The sequence below is a fragment of the Clupea harengus genome, chromosome 18 (assembly GCF_900700415.2).
Source record: "Clupea harengus chromosome 18, Ch_v2.0.2, whole genome shotgun sequence".
Taxonomy (NCBI): Eukaryota; Metazoa; Chordata; class Actinopteri; order Clupeiformes; family Clupeidae; genus Clupea; species Clupea harengus.
Window position 1 is genome coordinate 10,956,130 of NC_045169.1, and position 24,099 is coordinate 10,980,228.

General features: G+C 43.7%; 1 protein-coding gene across 1 annotated transcript; it reads left to right on the forward strand.

Moving 5' to 3' along the window:
• Window positions 1–938: 938 nt before the first annotated feature.
• lratb.1 (lecithin retinol acyltransferase b, tandem duplicate 1) lies at window positions 939–23,437 on the forward strand. The gene is made up of 20 exons (XM_031584854.2): window positions 939–1,372; window positions 1,932–2,032; window positions 2,282–2,351; window positions 2,921–3,051; window positions 3,371–3,459; window positions 3,613–3,712; window positions 4,074–4,117; window positions 5,306–5,383; window positions 5,812–6,008; window positions 6,335–6,399; window positions 6,619–6,725; window positions 14,496–14,598; window positions 15,211–15,310; window positions 15,450–15,489; window positions 15,675–15,726; window positions 15,835–15,943; window positions 17,107–17,190; window positions 21,594–21,717; window positions 22,615–22,705; window positions 23,209–23,437. Exons 1-20 carry the CDS (start codon window positions 1,117–1,119, stop codon window positions 23,281–23,283), a joined length of 2,016 nt encoding a protein of 671 aa, XP_031440714.1. The 5' UTR covers window positions 939–1,116; the 3' UTR covers window positions 23,284–23,437.
• Window positions 23,438–24,099: the final 662 nt, after the last annotated feature.

The window sequence follows — 24,099 nt, forward strand, 5'->3', positions numbered from 1 at the left end:
CTAATTAAACATTTTATCTCCTTTAACATGACATATTTAATTTCTTATTAAAGAATTGTTTACTTTGTGGTAGGTAGGCTAAGCCTACCTTCCTGGTTTGTTTAGCCTAGTAAGTTGCTAATTTGTGTAAGGAAATATACTATGTGAGGGTTGTGAATTTAGTGTACTTCTACTATATGAACTGCCCTCAGGGCTCTATTTTAGGCCCGGTATTGTTCTCACTTTACATTAATAATATCTGTGACCATCTAGAACATTGCAAAGTCCATTTTTATGCCGATGATACAATTTTGTATGCCTCAGCGCCCTCTATAGATCAAGCAGTTTCAAACCTTCAACATGCTTTTGATTGTGTACAGGATTCCCCAAAGTCCCTCCCTAAGTTATTTGCTTCCCATAAATGGAACACTGTTCAAGTGGAGTTGAAACTAACCAAGTTTAAGAGCCTTTTAGATGCTAAGGATGTGCCTCAATGCTGTTGTTTTAAATGATTCTCTGATTTAATTTTTTTTTACTTTATGTTATTTTTTTTAATACTTAATTTCTGAGTTGTTTAATGTGTTTTGTTTATTTATTTTGTCTGTTTTGTTTTGTTATGGTTTGTTTATTTATTGTTCTTCTGTATTATGTAGCCTCAATCAGGGCAATGCTGCAAAAGAGCCCTGTCCTCAGTCAATTATCCTTGAATAAACAATGATGATGATGATATGATAGCCTAAAGGTGGAATTCACGATTCCAGCGAAGGGTTGTTGATATTTGAACTCCACAGACAATGAAATTACACAACTTCCTTCAGTGTTCCTGAGGCAACTCGTTGATTGGTTGGATTTGTTTATGGCTCGGTCCGAGCCACTGCTTTAATTTGCCGTTTGGAGCGTCAGGACTGGGGGAGTTTTTTTTAAGTACACACACTGCACGAAAAGTAAGAATACCATGCCTTTAAACGCGATGTTACTGATAGCAGACATAGCTACGGGTCTTCGTCGAAGCGACGAGTTTCTAGACGGACGATTGAGAGTGTTACTCCGAAAACAGTCGAGTCGACCTACCATTGAAGTCAAAGTTTGACTTACCCAGTTTATTAACAATAAACTTTTCACTGCGTTGAAATCGGAATGTCTAACCTATGGCATTCAACGCGTGCCGTGCAAATCGGGACTTTAAAGTGGTTGACGTGCAATTCGTCGCTTATTTCCCACAATAATACGTTTCGTCACATTCATTCTCTTGACAGGTTTTCCAGTTTTCACATCAAGCAACTTCGAAACCGATGCTTTCGACATGGGAACAAGAGATATTACACAGCATCGGCAAAGAAAACCGTGCGCATAGGCTGTGCATCGGGCTTTTGGGGAGACACTGCAACTTCAGGTATAAACAATCGATTTTTGCAGAAAACTAAGAATTTAGCTCTTACTGTTCAGCTTTTCAATGCAGCAAGAATGACAGATCACATGATCTGTTACTCTGACCCAATTAGATGGATGAAGTGGTCCAGAGTTCAGTCATAAAAACATAACTATGCGATTCACTGTACTAACATATAGGGGGGGCATTCTTTACACAGACAGTGTAACAGGTGCTAGGTCGAAGGGAGAAGGCCTAACGTTTGTAAAGTAGAATTACATTTTTACAGTCATTGAGTCAGGGTCATGTCTTCACATAAAATTAGTATGCTTGAACAGAAACTTGGTTGCAAATATCTCTTGTGGATAACCTATATGTATAACCACTTTGTCAGCAGATAGCACTGCAGTCCGCTCCTCACTGCAGACTCTGTAAAGTCTCTGTGTATACGATTCATTTCTGTCATAATAATAATGTGGGGGGGAAAAGTAATGTAATTGAAAACCTCACACTGTAAGGGGGAGGGTGTATGTGTCTGTGTAGGTGTCATACCGTCACCGTCTGTTACCCCTTCTTTCAACAGTACCACAGCTCATATATAAAGGGAATGTGGACTTCCTTGTGTTTGACTACCTCTCAGAGATCACCATGTCTCTGCTCACAGCAGCCAAAGCCAAGGTCCCTGTGAGTGAATGAGGATGACCTCCCCCCACACACACACACACACACACACACAGAGACACACACACACACAGAGACACACACACACACACTTACATATGCTTTACCTTCTCATGTTTCTATTCACACTCTTCACAAACACTCACATAATTGCTTTTCTCTACCTGCTCTCTGTTTCTGTCTCTCACACACACATTTTTTGAACTGCTGTTGTTGAGCTTCGATCTGTAATGTGTTTTTCCTCTGCTCTAGAATCTAGGGTATGCTCCTGATTTTGTCATGTCTGCTGTAGCACCATTCATCAAAGACATCCATAAGAAAGGTGTGAAGGACTGTGCGCGCGTGCACACACACACACACACACACACACACACACATGGACACACACACACAGAGACACACACACAGAGACACACACAGAGACACACACAGAGACACACACAGAGACACACACACAGACACACTCACACACACAGACACACACACACATACACATACACACATACACACACACACACACACGCATACTCACACACACACACGCATACTCACACACACACACATACTCACATACACACAGACGCACAGATGCACAGACGCACAGACGCACAGACGCACACACACACAGACACACAGACACATACACACACACACACACACACACACAGCCACACACTCACGTTATGAACTCACATCTATACCGAGCCATCAAAATAAACTTTCACAGGCAGATTGTTTATGTGGTCCCTTTCAATCCCCTGTTCATGAACACGTGTTAATGTGTCTCTATCACTTACACATACACACAAAGAGAACACACAGGTAGAGGCACACACAGACTGTGCAACCATGGTAGTAACTTCTAAAGTGGTCCTCTGGCGCCCCCCACAGGTATCCGTGTGGTGAGCAACGCTGGTGGCGTTAACCCTCTGGCGTGTGCTGCCGCGCTGCAGGAAGTCGCCCAGAAGGCCGGCGTTGCCCTGAAGATTGCCGTGGTGACCGGAGATGACCTCATGCCACAGGTTAGAAGAATTCATCTTTTGCTCAATAGCAATTGCCCCTATAATCCACCTCCGCTGCCACCCACATTTCTTTTGTTCTGCCCATGTGTGGGTGGCAAACAAGCTCTACGAGCTCCCTGATGAAGCTGTTTGCCTGCCCAGCACCTGTGATTATGTCCAGGGGTAGAGCAGTCCTGCCCCAGTGCTTCAGGGTAGAATATTCTCATAGCGCAGTGGCCAGTTCCTCTAATACATTTATTAAAGTCAACCTCAATTTGCAAGTAATCTCGCAGATCTCTCTCTCTCTCTTTCTCTCTCTCTTTCTCTTTCTCTCTTTCAGAAAGGCTCCCTGGGTGAGGTCAGAGCGGTGGACTCAGACAGACAGAAGGCCCTCCCTAAAACGCTCCACAGCATGAATGCCTACCTTGGGTAAGACCTCCTGCCCTTGGGTAAGACCTCCTGCGGTTCCCCCTGGCACCGCACGGCTTTTAGAAATGCCACAGAAACAAAGGCACCTGCTGTGAGCTATGACTAAGCGGGTTTGTGGGAGATTGAAAACCATGTTATTTGTGCTGCCCACAGCGCTGTGCCCATTCAGCGCTGCCTGGACCTGGGAGCAGACATCGTGGTGACTGGCCGCTGTGTGGACAGCGCTGTGGTACTGGGCCCTCTCATGCACTCGGTATGGATTCACCTCACTCACATCACCCAGACGCACTCACCATACGGTCATTAAGCTACTAGAGTATACTAAAGGTATAGTAGCACTCTGTACTACAGTCCGGCTGCTACTTCTACTATTCTTGTCCACCCCAGTTTATCTGACGGTGCTCAGTTGTTGCCATTTGTGAGGAGTCATCATTTGTCTTAAGATGACTTAATGGTGTGTAATAACTTCATGGATATATAGCCGAGGTACAGAAAAGAAACTATTAGTACTTGAATCTCTCTCTCTCTTAAATGTATATATGTATGTATATATGTATGTATGTATGTATGTATGTATTTAAAATACTAATATGTTAAATGCCCTTTTTTCGAAGTTTGGTTGGGATCAGAGCAACTATGACCTGCTGGCGGCTGGAAGGTATGGGGATCTTGAAATAATTATTAGAATGTAATGTAATGTATTGACCATTGAAAGATCTTAAAACATACATAGCTACTTTGCATGAATGTAAGAGTTCCACTTTGACATGTTTGTAGGTCTTTTTAATTTGAGGGAGTATGTATGCTTGCCTACAGAGTGATTGCTGGTTCTGCTCCCATCTACTTAAATGCTCTTGTAAATGCAAATGTTACCCCCAGGATGCTGGGCTCGTCTAATGAGCGTCGTTTAGCACTGCCGCCTGTGCAAGTACGGCAATCTAGACTATTCTCATTCGTAGTTCCACGTTGAGGGGCGTCCCTCTCTACCTTTAAAAAGCTCTTGAAGACCCAACTCTTCAGAGAGCACCTCCCTTCCTAACTTGCACTTCTACTAGTACTTAACTTGCACTTACAGCAGTTACATTCCTGCACTTTTTTCTAATTCTTATGTAAAATAGTATTTATTGTTACACTAGGTCTCTATTGCTCGTAACTTGACTGTTCTCTCCCTTGTACGTCGCTTTGGACAAAAGCGTCTGCTAAATGACAAAATGTGAATGTATCACTATTTACCTAAAACTTCTGATGGCATTATACTTCTCTCTCTCTCTGGCTCTCTCTCTGTCTCTCTCTGGCTCTCTCTCTGTTAAAGAAAGTATTAGTATATTTTATCATGAATGTCTTTTTGTTTTAAGGTTTGTTCCAAAATGCTGTGTGCCCTGGGTTCTCCATGTAGGTTGGACTTTGGAAGACAATTAGCAGAGTCAAGAATGTTAACCCAGAAACCTCACGTATATGTTTACATAAGATAAGGAATTGGGGGGGTTGTGGAATGTCTTGTTACTGGGCAGAAGTAGAATTCAGCTGAGCTGAAGGTATCCTAAGTGCATCCCAGAGTCTTGACTGTCATACTGTGTAAACATTGTTTAATAAAAGGACTTGTTTTCAGCACGGCACGTCAGACAGACTTAAGGTGTCTGTCTCCGTCGGGTCCCGTTCGAAAACCGTCCAGTTCACTTACATGCTGGGTAGTGTTTTTAACCTGCTAACTAACTGTTGAGGGTCTTATCCCTGACACTCTCTCTCTCTCTCTCTCTCTCTCTCTCTCTCTCTGGCTCTCTCTCTATCTCTCTCTCTTTCTCTCTCACTCTCTGTCTCTCTCTCTGTCTCTCTCTCTCTCTCTCAGTCTGGCTGGTCACCTGGTAGAGTGTGGAGCCCAGAGCACAGGAGGGATCTTCACTGACTGGCATCAGGTGCCTGACTGGTGAGAGGATGAGTCTGGTAACTGCAGTGTTTGAGTAAACTCTGGAAAAAAAATCAACAACAAAACAATAGCATGAAAAAAAATCACAAATATAATTGGTTATATTTTAAATAAAACACATTTGAAATTAAAACTGTAAACGCCAATAAATTCCATAATTAGTTCAAGTAATCATGAAACTTTCATTTGAGCCCATCATTCATATTTTTCGCCCATCATATCACACTTAATTTGAAACAAACCAGTTTACATTTACTACCAATATGAGTCCATTCTTTCAGTGTCCTAGTTTATGGTCAGTATGTGGGTATACATTCAGTAAACTTACTAGCTTTTTTTTATTTCCACTGAATATGAACAGTGGAAATAAAATACTACTAGCTTTGCATTTCCACTGAATATGAACATGCGTCCACTGTGTGCTGCAGGGATAACATGGGCTTCCCTGTGGTCGAATGCTCTGCGGATGGTTCCTTTACACTGGCCAAACCTCCTGGGACGGGGGGCCTAGTGTCCTTTGGTACAGTGGCCGAACAGCTTGTTTACGAAATTGGTGACCCGCGGCGATACCTCCTCCCCGATGTCACGTGTGATTTCTCCCAGGTCACTATCACGGAAGTACCAGGTCAGAATAACAGTGGAATGCTTTGTAAATGATCTAAACAAATGAAATAAAGAAAAAAAAAACACATATTTGCAAACCAAATTGTATGATGTAACATACCAAGCTGGAACAGCAGTGCAACCGTGATAACCAAACTACTAAAAGCATAGGGCCCTTTGATTGTACTTGCTTGTGACTCCATGCACACAAAAAAACATCATGGCATTTATGTCAAAATATATGATATCCTTGGCAGTATTGCATTACGTTTGTCACTGTACTTAAACTTTAATTAACAATTTAATTTAACAATTACTTTCCATCATGCATGTCTTTCTGAATGGCAGGAGCTGAGGGAGGTGCTGTGACAGTGGCCGGAGCCAGAGGCCTACCACCTTCAGCAGACTATAAGGTCATCTTATGATGAAGTTAACAGATGACAAAATAACATAATAATATATAAAGATAATATTGTTAATAAAACAGTTTTATCAGTCTCATGCTGATAAAACATGAAGTCATATCTGACTTTATGGTACGATGCATCTTATCTTCTACATACTCCTGTCACTTTAATTGATTTTTTATAATTTTTATTCTTGAGAATTAGCTAATTTTTACTACTCCACAGGTGTGTGCCACATACATGGATGGCTTTAGGGCCACAGCAGTGTGTCCAGTGAGCGGGCCTAGAGCAGCTGAGAAGTCAAGACGCACCGCACAGAGCATCATCAAGAGGTCTGCCTCAGTGCATGCACGCACACACACACGCACACACACACACAAATACATACACACGTACAATCTCTCTCTCTTACACACAAACACACACACACGCGCAAATACATACACACAGTGCCGCTGCTAGCCATTTTGGTGCCCTAAGCATAACTCCTTTATGATGCCCCCCCCCCCCGAGGAAAAAACTTTGTTTCTGCCAGTTTAACATTTTATTAAAACGAAAAAGGAAAATCGACTTTGTAAACACAGTACACAAAACAGCCAAAACATACATACACACAAGTATTGGGATGTGCAAAATCTTCTTAGAAATTAAATAGTCATCCATAAATACAAACTTAAAAGCAGAAGTATACAAGTAAGCAATCTTCTCCAATAAAGCAAAGACATAGAAGCGTCATTCCATGTCAAGTGGGCTCCCACTCGACCGTCTCAGATTTGGCTGAAAAAATTCAAGGTTCTTCATACACTTCTTAATAGGTATAGTCCCAAATATTAGCTCTCTACTGCCAATAGTTTTGTCACAAAGGATGTTTTAGGGGTGAGGGGGTGCTCTACGCTCTGTTGCAGCATCTTTGAAGGCCTGTGGAAAGCTCAATGTTAAAGCTAAAGACTTGACATTATACACAGATTTTATACACAAACGCAGTTTAAGCTCTGTGTTATAAACGTACCTTTTGTTACCATTTGAATATGCGTCCATAGGCCATTGAGGGGCGTGTACAAAAATCCCATATTTTCAAAAAAATATTTTGAGAAAACGAGGCAGAACACCATCACACATTTCTGATATGTTAACATCAAATATCTAATCTTTCCAAAATAAAATTGTTTCATGTTGGTAAATGCTGTCATTTTTTTTGCTATAGCTTGGCAAAAATTGCACAAAATGTGTTTTCATCCATTTTCAAGCTTTAATATCTTCCAGACCATTCCTCACATAGGGACAGTTTTTGTATAGCTTTAACATTGAGCTTCCCACAGGCCTTCACAGATGCTGCAACAAAGTGTAGGGTAAAATTCGGAAAGTTTGAAGGAGCTAGCTTAAATACTTTTCTAGTAATAGCAATTTGAAAATGGCTCTTCAGAAAACGCTGCTAAAAAAGCGTCTTAAGTACAGGCACCCCCTCCCCCCTAAAACATCTTTTTGTGACAAAACTATTGGGAGTAGAGAGCTAATATTTGGGACTATACCTATTAAGAAGTGTATGAACGACCTTGAATTTTTTTCAGCCAAATCTGAGACGGTTGAGTGGGGAAATGTCCTTAAATTGGTACGTTTGGCGTGGAATGACTCATATTTGAGTGTGCCAACATTAGCAATAACGTCAGCTAGTTCGAGGTGTATTAAATTAGCAGCACATTTCCCGTATTTAACAATGATTAAACATGGACTTACCTGAAAGTGATGCACGGGCATCATCTCACAGTTTCAGACTCCTGTTGTCTTTTTGAGACCATTTTCGAAAAGTTCACCTAGCCTACTGTCGAAGTTCGTCATGCCACTGAGATAGGAAAGGGCACCAGCGGCGAGCTTGGGAAGTTGAGGGTGTATATGGGGGTTTTTTTTTTGGGGGGGGGGGGGGGGGGGCACCATCGTAACTTTTTTTGAGCAATTAAATATATCTCTTGTTCTGCCTGTTTTGTGATATACATGCCTAAAAGGTGCCTAATATTTCTATACTGAAATAATATCGGATTATAATTATTATAACTATGATGATTTTTCAGTTGCCTATTTTTTGGTGCCCCCTCAGGACTTGGTGCCCTACGTGACGGTGGTCAAACTTAGGACTGACGAATACTGCAACTGCAACTGATTCTTTTATTCCTGTTCATGCAAATATCACAATTGGTACACAGCATCGTTGACAGGCAAACTTTTTCTGTGTCTCATTTAAACAACACATTAATCACGCACAAGTAAAACAGCGCACAAACAATTTAAACAACAATGCACATATTTCACACATATAACACTATTGTAACAGCAACATACCTGTTCATGCAAATATCACAATTGGTACACAGCATCTGCACCAATAAAATCAAATGTCAAAATACATTCAGTACGGCAGTACAGTTAGCTAGCTTACGGAACGTGGAGAATGGGAAATTCCCAGCGAACTAGCTAGCTAATCAGTATGTATCATGATGAACCTCGTGGTATACAAAATATGATAAAACTCTCTGCCCATTGATAAAACTTATTTACAAACAACAAAATACATACTAATCATATAAACTACATGTAATATGTCGAAGTTGTCGACATTTATTGCATTCATCAATCTGTAAGTTTATAAATCATCAGGGTCATTTTGTACAGTGGACCTACCGTTGACAGGCAAACTTTTTCTGTCTAGTAACGGCAACAGTACACACATATAAACTGCCGACCTGCAGTACACCACAGCTCCAGAGGTGGCTCCAAAACACCAACATTATTTACAACTGAATTATGGCGAAACTCATTATATATACATTATATTGTTAAACGGATTTTTCAACTCCGTTACACCCACCCCTTCTGAATTTCGCCCATAATCGTTAGATGAACAAGGCATTACATTCACAATAGTGGTCAATAAAGCACTTAACATGACATGGTTACACAAATACTCCAACTTGAAAAGTATCCCCAAAAGGATGAAGTGGAAAGAGAGCGGCACCTTGCTCACTACCAGCTTCTGGAAGTAGGATGCAGTCTACACCCCACACAAACCATATCCCATACATAGAAAAAGGTCCCTACAGGTACACTCAGACACATCCATGGTGAAGTAATTAGGCACAAAATGCTGATAGTAGTTCACCATCCCCAGAAATGATCTGACACGCTTCTGAGACGGCGTGAGTCCATCAGGCTCCATTAGATCTGCTGTGGTCATTTTGCTGACAGCCTCAACCTTGGTGGCATCTGTGGACACACCAGATCCATCAATGATGTGCCCAAGGAACTTCACGGACCTCCTGAGCAGCCAACACTTCTTCTGAGCTAATTTCAGGTTGTGCAGGCGAAGGCGACTGAAAACCAGCTCCAGCCGTTCCAAAGCTAACTCCTCAGTCGGAGCAAAGACCAACAAATCATCAAGATAACATAAGAGGCTGAGAAAATTCTGGTCACCGAATATGGAGGTCATCATCCTCATGAAGCTGCCTGGACTGTTGCACAGGCCCTGGGGAAGCCGGTTGTACTCATACAAGCCCATGGGCGTTGTGAATGCAGAATACTTGCGGTCATCTTCATGGAGTGGCATATTATAGAAGCCAGATGTCAGATCCATCGTACTGAAGAACGCATTCCCACCCAGGGCAGCTAAGCAATCAGCTTGGTGTGGCAAAGGATGGGCATCCTTCAGTGTCCGTTTGTTGAGCCAGCGGAAGTCTGTGCACACTCGCAAATCACCATTTTTCTTCCATACAAGGACGAGAGGTGAAGCAAACTCACTGGCTGACTTCCTAATGATTTCTTTCTCTTCCATCTCAGTGAGGACCTGGCGGAGCTTCTGGTATTCGGCAGGTGGAACACGTCGGTAGGGCAGACGGAATGGCCTCTCGTCTGTGAGACGAATCCGATGCACAAACTCCTTGGCATCACCACAGTCCAGATTATGGCGAGAGAAGACATCTTCATATTTAAGCACAAGATCGGTCAACTTTCCCCGCCAGTCTGCTGACACATCACAAGATCCGAGGTCCAGGTCTCCTAGGCCGACACGTACCAGTCTCTCCTGCACGGTCTCGACATCTGATGGAGCTGATGTGCTAGCAGGCTCAACAGATGTAGCCTGAAGAGAGCTCCTGAGCTCTGGAACCTCCATATCCTCCAGCGCAAGACAGGTGTAGACATCTGCAAGCTTGGCGTTCCTTCGCAATGTGACTGGGCTGTCTGAGAGGTTAAGGATCTTGAGTGGAACCCATCTGTCACCCCAGAGAGGCGTCACTACTCTGGCAACCATAACGCCCCTTGGTGCAGAGTGAGAAGAGGTCGGTTCAGTCATGACGGTACTACCAGGAGATATCTTCACATTTTTAGGAAGGGTCCCCCACACAAGGTGCTCACTGCCAGCTGTCAGGGTAACAGCTCTGTTGCATCTGACTGTGCCTACTTTGTCTGGGACCACATCATCAGACCAGCGCTCCAGCCCAGCTAGTAGAGAGAGGAACTGTTGAAGTTCGTGGTTACCGGAGCCTGATGTCGACAGAGCCTCCCAGTAGCTCGGATCTCCCTTGAGCTTGCTGACTATATATCTGATGACATTGGAGCCAATGATTAATTCATCCCGTTGATTCTCCACAACAAAGGTAGGCACTGACACACTACATCCATAGACTTCCATCTCTAGATTCACCACTGATTTAGGCCTCACACGAATGCCACCACATCCAACAAAAACCACACTAGTCACCTCCTGACTGCTAAGAGAGACAACACCAGCTTCATTAAGCTTCCGCTGCGCTTCTGCACTTAAAGAGCAAGCCATTGAACCACTATCTAACATAGCGCCAAGAGTCACTTTTCCGATTTTAACAGGAGTGTAAAATAAACTGTCACTGCTCCTAAGTTTCTGTGTGTTTTGAATGATAACAGTCTCTGACTTATCCAAATCCTTAACATTATCATATAGCGCTGCAGCATCATGTATGTGGGAGTTTTCTTCAGGACCTGTACAGCCTCCCTTAAAGTACAGGTCATTCAGTTTCCCTGCCCAACATCGTGGCCTGATGCACCGCTGGGACATGAATGCCTTGAATGGCCAGGCTTGAAGCAGGTAAAACAAAGACGGTCAGAGCGGCAGTGGACCTCTGTAGTGTGGTCTCTTCCGTTACAGACCTGACAGTTGGTTTCACGGTTGAAGTGGGTCCGGGTGCGGACTTGTTGACCACCACGCCGCCAGGTGGGCCTTCCCTCTCCAACCTGCACTTTAGTCAGAAGCTCCCTGAGCATAGACATCATCTCTCCAAGAGTAGCATCACTGCCTTGCTGTTGACTTGGAGGCAACTGGCCCTGTGGCACGGAAGATGGAGGCTGTCTCTGGTACTGCGGCAGAGAAGAGAGAGTCTGCTGACGGTTCTGCGACAGAGGAGAGGAATAAGGCTGTTGGCCCTGGTGACCTGGAGAGAAGGGCTGCTGCTGGGCCTGGGACAAGACAGGTGAAGGGGAGAGAGATGGCATAACCCCCAGAGAGAGAGCTGGGTAAGACAGAGAGTTGCCACTGGATGTCTCCATGTTGCCTACACTGTAAGGCTCTGTATGCATTTCCTGACAAAGCAGTGCCGCCGCACGGGTCTGAGTTGTGCACACCTTCACAGAAGACACACGCTCTCGATGATATTCATCTATCCTCTGCTGTATTTCCTTCGATGTCCACTCATGAATCTGTTTGTACTTAAACACAGACGCAAGCTCTGGATCTGGGCAGTGCTTCACAAACATCTTCGCAATTTCACCCCCCATGTTCTCTGCTTGTCTGCCCTGACGTTGTAAGCCTTCCTCAGCTAAGTCTGCAGCTTTATTGAGGCGTATCCAGTAATCAATTGGATTTTCTCTCTGACTTGGCAGGGTTGAGTAAAAGTCTTGTAAGGGCAGGCATGAAGATGTGTCACTGAAATACTGTTTCAGTATGTTATATATCACATCTGGGGTACAAGAAGTCTCAAGCAAGGGATCACTCCTGAAGCCTATCTTAACTACATCCCTGGCTTTCCCCATCAGCCTCCCCATTACCACCTCTATCTGTGACTGGACACCATAGTTTTGTTTGTTGAGGTACGATTTCATCAACTCAACCCATTCAGTCACCGTGTATTTGTCAGTCTTATCCCCCCTGAAAATAACAGGTTCCTTATCAGATTTCACAACGACTCTAACGTGTGAATTGTCATTCAATGTATTCATATTGCCAGTATGAGTGTTCTGGTACTCTGCGTTGTGTAAATTAGCACTACTGTGGTTAGCGCCACCAATAGCACCACTAGACAGGAGTGAGGCTACAATTGATTCACCTATCTGAGAGCCCAGCTGGTAAATCATATCACTGAACTGGTGTAATGTCGTATTTTCACCACTAGGTGTTGAGTGGTGTGGCCCATCCTGCGGCCCCTGCCCCATAGGTGACTCACCTAGATCCTGACTCGATCTTAAGTCCCTATCTCTAGCAGTCAACACAGGCGAAGCACCCACATCCCTCCCAACAGACCTACTGGGCTGTACATTTATCCCCATTACACCTCTACCCCTCCCGAAAGAGAAGTGACTAAGCTCAGACTCATCACATGGAAACTTGCAAGCCATTTTACCTCTAGGCAAGACAATAGAGAAGAAATGGACATATAAATAGAAAATAAAAGACAAATAAAATAAAGCTCATTAACAGATTTCATATACAGTGTATATAAACAGTGTGAAAATAACCAAAATCCTATCTTGTCAGTGATGCTTTGACAGTCCCGAGTACCTGACCATAATCAAGCTCCAGCACAAATGACGTTCCAACACGGAATTCCTCCAAACCACGCTGCACCCTCGGTCAGGCGATCTGCATCAAGCTGATCTTGAATCGCAAGGTCACGGCACCAGTGTGACGGTGGTCAAACTTAGGACTGACGAATACTGCAACTGCAACTGATTCTTTTATTCCTGTTCATGCAAATATCACAATTGGTACACAGCATCGTTGACAGGCAAACTTTTTCTGTGTCTCATTTAAACAACACATTAATCACGCACAAGTAAAACAGCGCACAAACAATTTAAACAACAATGCACATATTTCACACATATAACACTATTGTAACAGCAACATACCTGTTCATGCAAATATCACAATTGGTACACAGCATCTGCACCAATAAAATCAAATGTCAAAATTACGGAACGTGGAGAATGGGAAATTCCCAGCGAACTAGCTAGCTAATCAGTATGTATCATGATGAACCTCGTGGTATACAAAATATGATAAAACTCTCTGCCCATTGATAAAACTTATTTACAAACAACAAAATACATACTAATCATATAAACTACATGTAATATGTCGAAGTTGTCGACATTTATTGCATTCATCAATCTGTAAGTTTATAAATCATCAGGGTCATTTTGTACAGTGGACCTACCGTTGACAGGCAAACTTTTTCTGTCTAGTAACGGCAACAGTACACACATATAAACTGCCGACCTGCAGTACACCACAGCTCCAGAGGTGGCTCCAAAACACCAACATTATTTACAACTGAATTATGGCGAAACTCATTATATATACATTATATTGTTAAACGGATTTTTCAACTCCGTTACACACAGCGCGTAGTGCGCGTTATGGGAGCGGCGGCACTGCATACACACGTACAATCTCTCTCTCTTACACACACACACATACATACACACGTACAATTTCTCTTTCTTACACACACACACACACACACAAATACATACACACGTACAACCTCTCTCTCTTACACACACACACACACACACAATTATGAACAAAGGCTGACTACAATGAATATGAATTACACTGAATTGTTTTGGATGTTTTATCACCACTGGAGAAAAGTCCACTATAGGTCTCCCCCATACGTAAGGGTTGCAACAGTAAGGGTCCACAGTCAGAGTCTCTGACACCAACACTGCTCCTCACTATTCACGGCATCGCTGGCACACATACAATCTCTCTCTCTCTCTCTCTCTCTCTCTCTGACACACACACACACACACAAATATTCACGGCATCGCTGACACACTCCGTACGTCCCGTTTTGCAGAGTCAGGCGCATATTCAAGCAGCTTGGCCTGGAGGACTTCAGCGCTGTGAACATCCAGGTCCTGGGAGCGGAGGACACCTACGGGCCGCACGCCTCTGGCCAGGTAAGCCACGGCAGGTGGACCATATCTGGGGACATTTCGGTGAAATCTCGGGTCTCTGGGGGTGCCAGTGCTGTCCTTGCTGGCTTCCCTTATCCAGGCCTCCCACTGACTGAGCTCCACTCGTCTTTTTTCCTCTGGAATCTGCATGTTCGCACTGATTTGGCGTGAAGACTCGTCAATCACACCAAAACATGCTAACCGTCCCAAACCCACATTCCAACCAAATTCCCGCAATGGCTTCGCCCCCAGATGGGAATAATGTAAAACAAGTCTGGCTCCGTAAGACTAACTCCTGAATAATGGTGAATAACTAGCGGAGACATTTGGTGGACGTGTTTTCCAAGATGACTCACTTCTGCGATTCCAGATGTGGACATGTTGGTTGACACTTCACACAGTAAACCCTCTGTAGCTCTCTAATAGCCTACAGCTGTTGGCTGAACACTCAAAGTGTTTTTTGCTCTCGTGCTGTTGTACGCCACGCATGTCCTGTTTGTAGTTTCCAAGCCAGCTCAAGTGTTCCCCTTCACAAGTTTGTCCTCGTAAAAAAAAAAACGGAGACGTGCGCTTGCTGATTCTGTTTCTGTCCTGGTGCCTGTGATGTCCCTGTAGAGTGCCAGAGAGGTCGTGTTATGGATGGCTGTCCATCACAAACAGAAGAAGGCGCTGGAGATCTTTGCCAGAGAAATTGCGCCCGCCGGAACAGGCATGGGTGGGTGGCAAACAGGAAGTGACCTACACCACATAGTAGATTTCCTTTCCAATTAGTGCAGATTGAAGGTAATGTGTGGTTGTGTTGTTGACTGTTTAATACCCTGTTGTTTAATACCCTGTGTTTTGTGTTACTGCAGCTCCTGGGCTCCTAGGGATTGTTGGAGGCAGACCCAGAGCGTGCGTGCAATTTAAAAACTCCTGCTCACACAAACATACACACTCTTACAAATCACACAAACATACTCTCTTCCATTGTGTATTTTCATTCTCTTATATACAGACAGGACACAGTCAATCTCTCTCTCTCTCTACTTAAATCTTTGCCACTGTTATTCCTCTGTTTGTCATTTCTTCTTCTGCAGATCGCCCGTGCTGAAGCCTTTCTTCTTCCTCCATCCTAAAGCAGAAGTCAAGGTATATCTGTCTTCTACTTCATCTATCAATTTTTCCATCTGTTTTCCCAACCAGTCCATCCATCCATCCATCCATCCATCCATCTGTCTTTTCTTTCCTGTGTCTCAGGTTGATGTCCACCTGAATGGAGAGCTGGTGGAGACGCACACAGAAGTGACCCCATCTCCGGAAGCACTCTCATCACCCCCACCCTCAGGGACCCCTGAAACATCTGCAGGTAGCTTGACCTTTGTGACCGGGGAACTGACTTCATCCTGAAAGAAATCTCCCATTATTTTTTTATGTAATTCAAATGGGAATGTATTTACTGAATTGTTGTAAACATGTTGGTTTGTGAACTGCAATGAGAGAAGAAATAACGTATCTATAGATAATATGGACCATGATAGACCATGGATGGTATTGTACAAGTTTGTCTATTTCTTGGTGCTTGATCAATCAGTATATGTAGATATGAAGGTGTTATTTTTCTTTTTTTTTCCATGCTGACCTCAGCTGAAATGAAGAGGTTTGGATGGACCTTAGTTTTGCTTTATCTTTAGTCTCATCATTGGTAATTGTCATTGCTTATGTGTTGAAAAGTTCCACTTTTTCCCTGATGTTAAATAATAATAATAATTTTTATATATATACCATACCATATACTGTATATATATATTATATTGTAGCTCTAGTCTTCTCCCTTACTTGAGGCTGTATTATCTCTCTTGGTGACTCCAGTGACTTTTGGTCAGGTTAATATTAAGATCTGTTCATATTCCTATCGTCGTGTTGGACTTGAAAGTGTTAAACTGCCAAGCTTTCCGGTGGAGACCTCTGAAGAGTGCGGTCAGCACGTGGTGAATTATGCTTTAATTTATGATTCAATTTACAAAGTTGTCAAACAAAACCTTCGGGTCACGTGGGGCTTATCAAGCATCGTACACCCTTGGTGGTGAACTTGTAATGTTCAGTCATAGTTATCCATCTTGACCAGAGTTGTAGCGTATTCAATGACCAAGAGGCTTTTTAAATGTATGGAGGCCCCTCTTGTTGAATTCGTATGGCTCTAGTAGCATGGTGAAAGCTGTATGAGACTAATGCAGTAGGGTACATTTCTTCTGTCCTGTAAGTTGCTTTGAATAAACGCACAAATATGACACAATTTGACATATATAATATGACTAACATAAACAAAACAAGCATGAATGCCGGGGCCTCCTTCTTAGAGGTGTTCCGGCAGCTTCTCTGCTCTAACTGTCAGTCTGTGAGGAATGCTCTGAGCTGGGAGCGAGAGGGGGCAGGGTAAGAGAGAGAGGGAAAGAGCGCTTGCGCAAACATGGTCTGCTGTTTAGAAACACGACCACAGAAATGTTCTAACAGTGAGTCCATCTGTTCTAGATCTACCCAGCGGCCCTCACAACTATCGTCTAGAAGATTTAGCCTACACCAGGAGCGGGGACAAAGGTGACTCGTCTAACATCGGTGAGACATCTTCTTGTTTACGCACTACACAACCCTGGGAGTTTTATGTACTGTATATATATATATATATATATATATATATATATATATAAAAAACTGCCACTTTTTATAAGAAAAATATCACAATGACTTGATAAACTTGGCATAAGGCTGTTTTAGTATTTCAGTGAAAGCAAATCAAACTTCGGTTTAGGAGGATTGAATCAGGGGTGGAACAGACTACAAGATACCAAATAAATCCAGAAGTCACCCTAGGTTAATAGTGCTACTGATTGACTGTAGCCTACATCTGTGGATTATTAAAGAACAGTCATTTGTATGGTCCAGCTAGAGATAAAAATAGACCTACCATATAAATAGTGCAAACTAATAAGGCATCTCTATAGCCTGTCGGATAAGATTGTGTGTGTGTGTCTGTGTCTCTGTGTGTGTGTGTGTGTGTGTGTGTGTGTGTGTGTGTGTGTGTGTGTGTCAAAAGTCTATAAGCAGATGCCTATAACCAAAATATACATTGTATTTTTTATTTAGCCTAAAAAAAATAGAACACATATTTAATTGAATATTGTATTTTATTGCACCTACAATCTAATAATGAAATGATGTAACCCATCATTTAATTATTAGATTGTAGGTGCAATAAAATACAAAATACAAAAGCTTGGCAGTCTCTCACGTTCACATTCATCGTTACCTCTGTAGTGCTGGGTACCTCAAAGTTCCAAATGTGCACCGCGTAATCTGCTTGTTTTTTTGCTCGGCACTAAATCTGCTTATACTTTGGCCAGTAAACCCTTTCAGGCCACTCACTTCTGAACTAATAGTCTCAGCTTTTTCAACGGATGACCTACCCTCTTGAGCCATTGTGAGAATACTGCTGTTCGGATGACCTAACCTCTTGAGCCATTGTGAGAATACTGCTGTTGTGGGGCTCCAAAGCTACGGCGTCTACCCCACACTTCAAAAACGTATAACAAATTCCAAAGCAGAAGTCTACAACCAAGATATACGTCAGTTTTACATTTTTTTAGTATTTATTTTGTATTGGTTTAAATTGGGATTACAATATTTCATACATTCTTATTAAGACGTCAGTTTAAAATATGTGTTGTATTTTGTAATTTCTATATTCAAATTCGCGATTTAAAAAACAAAACAGGCCGTGTTTTTGTTTTCTCATATTTGTTTTGAAAATGAAAAATAAATGACCAAATTCACATGGATTCCACTAGGGCACAGTTTGCCAAAAAGCATTCTTGTGATTGTCTGTTAAATGTCAGCATTACAACACTCAAAAGTTCAAACCCACACACACACACGTGATGTTTTTCTTTTTCTTTTTCCTTGATGGCCTTGCACTAAAAGTACCATGACGACCTAGTAACATCACAAATGATTGCACTTTATCACAGCAAATAGTGGCAAGCCATGAACAAGTATGCCTTATTATTATTATTATTATTTTGGTTCAACCCATAGTTTTATAATCTCCTAGCTGGATAGATAGGAGTCAAACAGCTGCCACAGAGGTTGCACGTCATTTACAGCAGTGGTCATGATCTACAGCGCCATTAGGCTACCTCCGACTTATCTTACTTTATACAGCACTTCAACTCTGGGGGTGCTGCCAAGGAAAAAGTGGAATGTGTATAAAAATGAGAAATCAGAAAATACACAAAACATATATGTCAGCCGTATGGCCGTCTCCTTAGATTTTCGGAATGCCCAGGACACAGAAGTACCACAAGGGAGCCGTATATAAATATCTTTATTTGGAATAAAAACATTGACTATAATTTAAGTGTTAAAACATCTTAAAATCCAAGCAATATCCACAAGATAGTCCAGTTGCGAGCTGTCGTAAACAGTGAACCCTTTGCAGAAAACCGGGCCGTGATCTGTTCAATGTGGATAGCTTGGTGTAACGTCGTGGGCAACGCCCCCCTCGAGCCGACGGGATTCCCTGGACTCTCCCAGTGACGTCAGTCGCGGCCTTTGCGCCGGATATCGTGAACGTGGAGTTGTCTACAACGTTGGCTTCTCATGGTTCCAATGGTTCAGCAGTGTAGTTTTCGTCGGTTCCGGAAACGGCAAACAGCAGACCTCGGATAACCAGGGCAAGGGATCAGCACTCCGCAGGCCACGTACACAGTAACCATGGAATATGTACAAAGATAAAAGAAAAGCTTACATCCCTTCGCTCAGGGATTTATGAGTGTGGATCACCCAACCGGAGTTCTCCGGTATGATGGCGTGCTCTTGTCTGCTTCTACGTTGCAGCTTGTTCGTTCGTTGGTTCGTTGACTCGTCCGTTCGTTGACTCGTCCGTCCGTTGACTCGTCCGTCCGTTGACTTGTGGTCCCCGCCGGGCACCCAGTGATGTTGCAGCTCCCTCCTTTTATAGTCGTCCTCTTGCCCCTCGATCCCGTTCATTGGTAGGTTGATCATTAGTCCAGGTAATTAGTCCAGGTGGAAGTGATTAGGTGATTTGCCAGCTCATGGGAAGTCTGTGTGGGAAACGGTAGTCCATGCCACTCACACGGTGCACAAAAGATCACGCAATATGTAGTGAACATGCAAGATCACAGCAAACACATAAATGCCACCACAATCAATAAATGTCACCGCACGCTAAACACCGCAACCCAGAAACACACCCTTACATTCCCCCATACATTCCCAGTAGGCTGACAATTACCCCCCCACTTTAAACCTAGTCGTCCCGACTAGCATGGACTATACCGGTCAGGTCGATCACCTGAGTGGTAAGTCATTGATACTCTTAGAGAGCGGCAGCAACCGGGGTCCGGACAGCCCAGGATCGGCGCTGGCTGGCGCATCTTGGACGGGGCTGTCTGGCCCATAGAGAGGGTCGTCAGGGGTTGCTGGGGGCTCGGGCTCTCTTGGAGGTGCAAGTCTACATCCATAAAAGGTCAGGGGCCAGTAGGTCCTCCTCTGGCTTGCACCAGTGCCACTCTGGCTTGCGGTTCGCCCTGGTGGTGGTTCTGGTTCCGCTGCCATCGTAGGTTCTTTGTAATCGTCGTCGGGAATGTCTTAATGGGACCCGCTTACCTGGAAGGAGGTCAGGTGCGCGGGCCCGCCGACCATAACGCGCCTTGTCTCGTTCTTGCTGTTACAGGGAGTGCTTTAAAACCCTGGCCTAGTTAAGGGTGAAGCCGTAGTAAGAGGCCCACGGCTCGGTAAAATATTAAAACTATCGGGCTAGCCCGAGTGGTCTTCTATGTCACTGGGCATCCTGCCGTACTACGCCAGAAAAAGAGATGTCACCCGTATGGCTGTCTCCTTAGATTTTCGGAATGCCCAGGACACAGAAGTACCGAGGGGGCCGTATATAAATATCTTTATTTGGAATAAAAACATTGACTATAATTTAAGTGTTAAAACATCTTAAAATCCAAGCAATCTCCACAAGATAGTCCAGTTGCGAGCTGTCGTAAACAGTGAACCCTTTGCAGAAAACCGGGCCGTGATCTGTTCAATGTGGATAGCTTGGTGTAACGTCGTGGGCAACGCCCCCCTCGAGCTGACGGGATTCCCTGGACTCCCCCAGTGACGTCAGTCGCGGCCTTTGCGCCGGATATCGTGAACGTGGAGTTGTCTACAACGTTGGCTTCTCATGGTTCCAATGGTTCAGCAGTGTAGTTTTCGTCGGTTCCGGAAACGGCAAACAGCAGACCTCGGATAACCAGGGCAAGGGATCAGCACTCCGCAGGCCACGTACACAGTAACCATGGAATATGTACAAAGATAAAAGAAAAGCTTACGTCCCTTCGCTCAGGGATTTATGAGCGTGGATCACCCAACCGGAGTTCTCCGGTATGATGGCGTGCTCTTGTCTGCTTCTACGTTGCAGCTTGTTCGTTCGTTGGTTCGTTGACTCGTCCGTTCGTTGACTCGTCCGTCCGTCCGTTGACTCGTCCGTCCGTTGACTCGTCCGTCCGTTGACTCGTGGTCCCCGCCGGGCACCCAGTGATGTTGCAGCTCCCTCCTTTTATAGTCGTCCTCTTGCCCCTCGATCCCGTTCATTGGTAGGTTGATCATTAGTCCAGGTAATTAGTCCAGGTGGAAGTGATTAGGTGATTTGCCAGCTCATGGGAAGTCTATGTGGGAAACGGTAGTCCATGCCACTCACACGGTGCACAAAAGATCACGCAATATGTAGTGAACATGCAAGATCAAAGCAAACACATAAATGCCACCACAATCAATAAATGTCACCGCACGCTAATCACCGCAACCCAGAAACACACCCTTACATTCACCCATGCATTCCCAGTAGGCTGACATATACAACTGTTATACAGTAGGTCTGTTATTCGTTGTAAATATTGTTTGCTCGAATGTATGTTTATTTTTTTTTATTTTTATTTAATTACATTTTTAAGGAGTTATCGCGCGGCATCCTATCTTTTACCCGTACCTGAAGAAGCACCTGAGTGCCTCAGTGGTGGAGGAGTACTTCCAGCACCTCATCCAGCAGGACGGCACCCACAGGCCATCCGTCACCAGGTAAGGTTAGGGTTAGACACCTGGGGAACCTGGGGACTGTCACCAGGTAAGGTAAGGGTGAGGGTTAGACACCTGGGGAACCTGGGGAGTGGCACAAGGTAAGGTTAGGGTGAGGGTTAGACACCTGGGGAGTGGCACAAGGTAAGGTTAGGGTGAGGGTTAGACACCTGGGGAGTGGCACAAGGTAAGGTTAGGGTGAGGGTTAGACACCTGGGGAACCTGGGGAGTGGCACCAGGTAAGGTTAGGGTGAGGGTTAGACACCTGGGGAGTGGCACAAGGTAAGGTTAGGGTGAGGGTTAGACACCTGGGGAACCTGGGGAGTGGCACCAGGTAAGGTTAGGGTGAGGATTACACACCTGGGGAGTGGCACAAGGTAAGGTTAGGGTGAGGGTTAGACACCTGGGGAGTGGCACAAGGTAAGGTTAGGGTGAGGGTTAGACACCTGGGGAGTGGCACAAGGTAAGGTTAGGGTGAGGGTTAGACACCTGGGGAACCTGGGGAGTGGCACCAGGTAAGGTTAGGGTGAGGGTTAGACACCTGGGGAGTGGCACAAGGTAAGGTTAGGGTGAGGGTTAGACACCTGGGGAACCTGGGGAGTGGCACCAGGTAAGGTTAGGGTGAGGATTACACACCTGGGGAGTGGCACAAGGTAAGGTTAGGGTGAGGGTTAGACACCTGGGGAACCTGGGGAGTGGCACCAGGTAAGGTTAGGGTGAGGATTACACACCTGGGGAGTGGCCTGAAATCCAACTGTTATATTCAGTGGCATCAGTTAGACTGAAGTGTCAGATCTTCGTGCATAGAAAGATGTCACACGCCTGTCAGTAAGTGAGGCTTTCATGTGTGTGTGTGTGTGTGTGTGTGTGTGTGTGTGTGTGTGGTGTGTGTGTTCTCAGGTTTGAGTTGCCAGGCATCCATGGCCTTAACTTTCTCCTGCAGAACTCCCTCGGTGGGGGAGGGATTTCTTCGTTACGCAGTGACCCTCAGGTATGACATACACATGTACACACAACGCAAGCACACAAATACAAACATCCTGTCATAAATATGTTATAACGAATGCCCTGTTCTGTGAATAATCATCATGACCATTGACATCCAATGATTTGACAGTGTCATTTTACCACCAGTGACAATAGGCAATAACAGCTTGTGTCACATGTCACTCATAGCATCATACTGTGAAGACAAATATGGTTGTACTTACATCACTGGACATTGACTGTCGTAACTAATGGACAGGAAATTACATTTTTGATATGTTTATAATGTGCTTCTGTTAGTAAGTGGGTTTGACTAATGTGCTACCCGTACTCTTAGGAATGGAAAGTAATGGAAAGTAAAGTACTTAGATGAGAAGGATGTAGAATTAAAACCCCTCTAATTACCCAGTTTGTAAGCACAATGCTTGTAAGTCTACTGAAGAAGAAAAAATGTGACAGGAAAATAGAAATAATAGTTTTAAAAATCTGTTCTCCGTATTCTTTTAGGGCAAAGGTTATGGACAGATGCTACTTGACTACGAACTGAAGGGACTACCTGATCTAAAATCACTGGTGGACTAAAGCAGGGCCTCTTATGTTTTTGAACATTGGTAACACTTTAATGAACAGAATATTTTTATATCCAATACAGCATTAGAATGTCAGTATGAAACAGGATCTGTATAGATATAATTTGTATTTCATAACATGACTAAGATTAAAAATAATAATAAAAGCAGAGTTTATGCTATTTTGTGACACACCAAACTGCTGCTCTTGTCACAATGTGTGACTACACTTGCACATTTCAGAAAAAAAAACCTTCAAACTGCTACTGTTTGGACAGTGAACCGTCCTGAAACTTCCACCCTAATCATACTGGGACACCCTGTAACAATTACACATGTGTTGCTAATGTCTACCAAATCCCCAAGACAAGGGAGACTTTGTTACTTCTTGTAAGTAAATCTTCCTCTCCCTCTGTTTGTGGTAGACTTTGAATGGCTGCGTGGAATTTTTGGATCATGTTACAGTGTTGGCGATGAAAGAGTAATTTTGACCATAATGCTGACTTCCTGTTTTGAAGTAGTCCCATTGAGCATAGCAAGCATGTCTATCACAAATGGCTTCCCTTAGTCTGTTATAGTAATGTTACATTATATTATCAAGCCCATATATACACAATCAAGCGCAAAACACACTAAATTACTAAATGATAGCAAGATAAATTCATGGATAAAAGAATTAAGATATTAAAATGGTAAATTATGCTCATATGTGGAATTGTATAGATGGACGCAGTTAGTTTTGATTCCACCATCGATGTAGCCTAGCACATTTGAAAGTTACTTGTGTCATGTAATTGTAATACAGTTTTTGAATCACACACACACACAC

What these genes read in the sequence shown, in the direction of transcription:
- lratb.1 (XM_031584854.2), top strand. Translation starts at nt 1,117, where the DNA reads ATGTCTAACCTATGGCATTCAACGCGTGCCGTGCAAATCGGGACTTTA. An exon ending in GAGATGACCTCATGCCACAG is followed by an intron (nt 3,052 to 3,370) that starts GTTAGAAGAATT and finishes TCTCTCTTTCAG; the next exon opens with AAAGGCTCCCTGGGTGAGGT. An exon ending in CGTTACGCAGTGACCCTCAG is followed by an intron (nt 22,706 to 23,208) that starts GTATGACATACA and finishes GTATTCTTTTAG; the next exon opens with GGCAAAGGTTATGGACAGAT.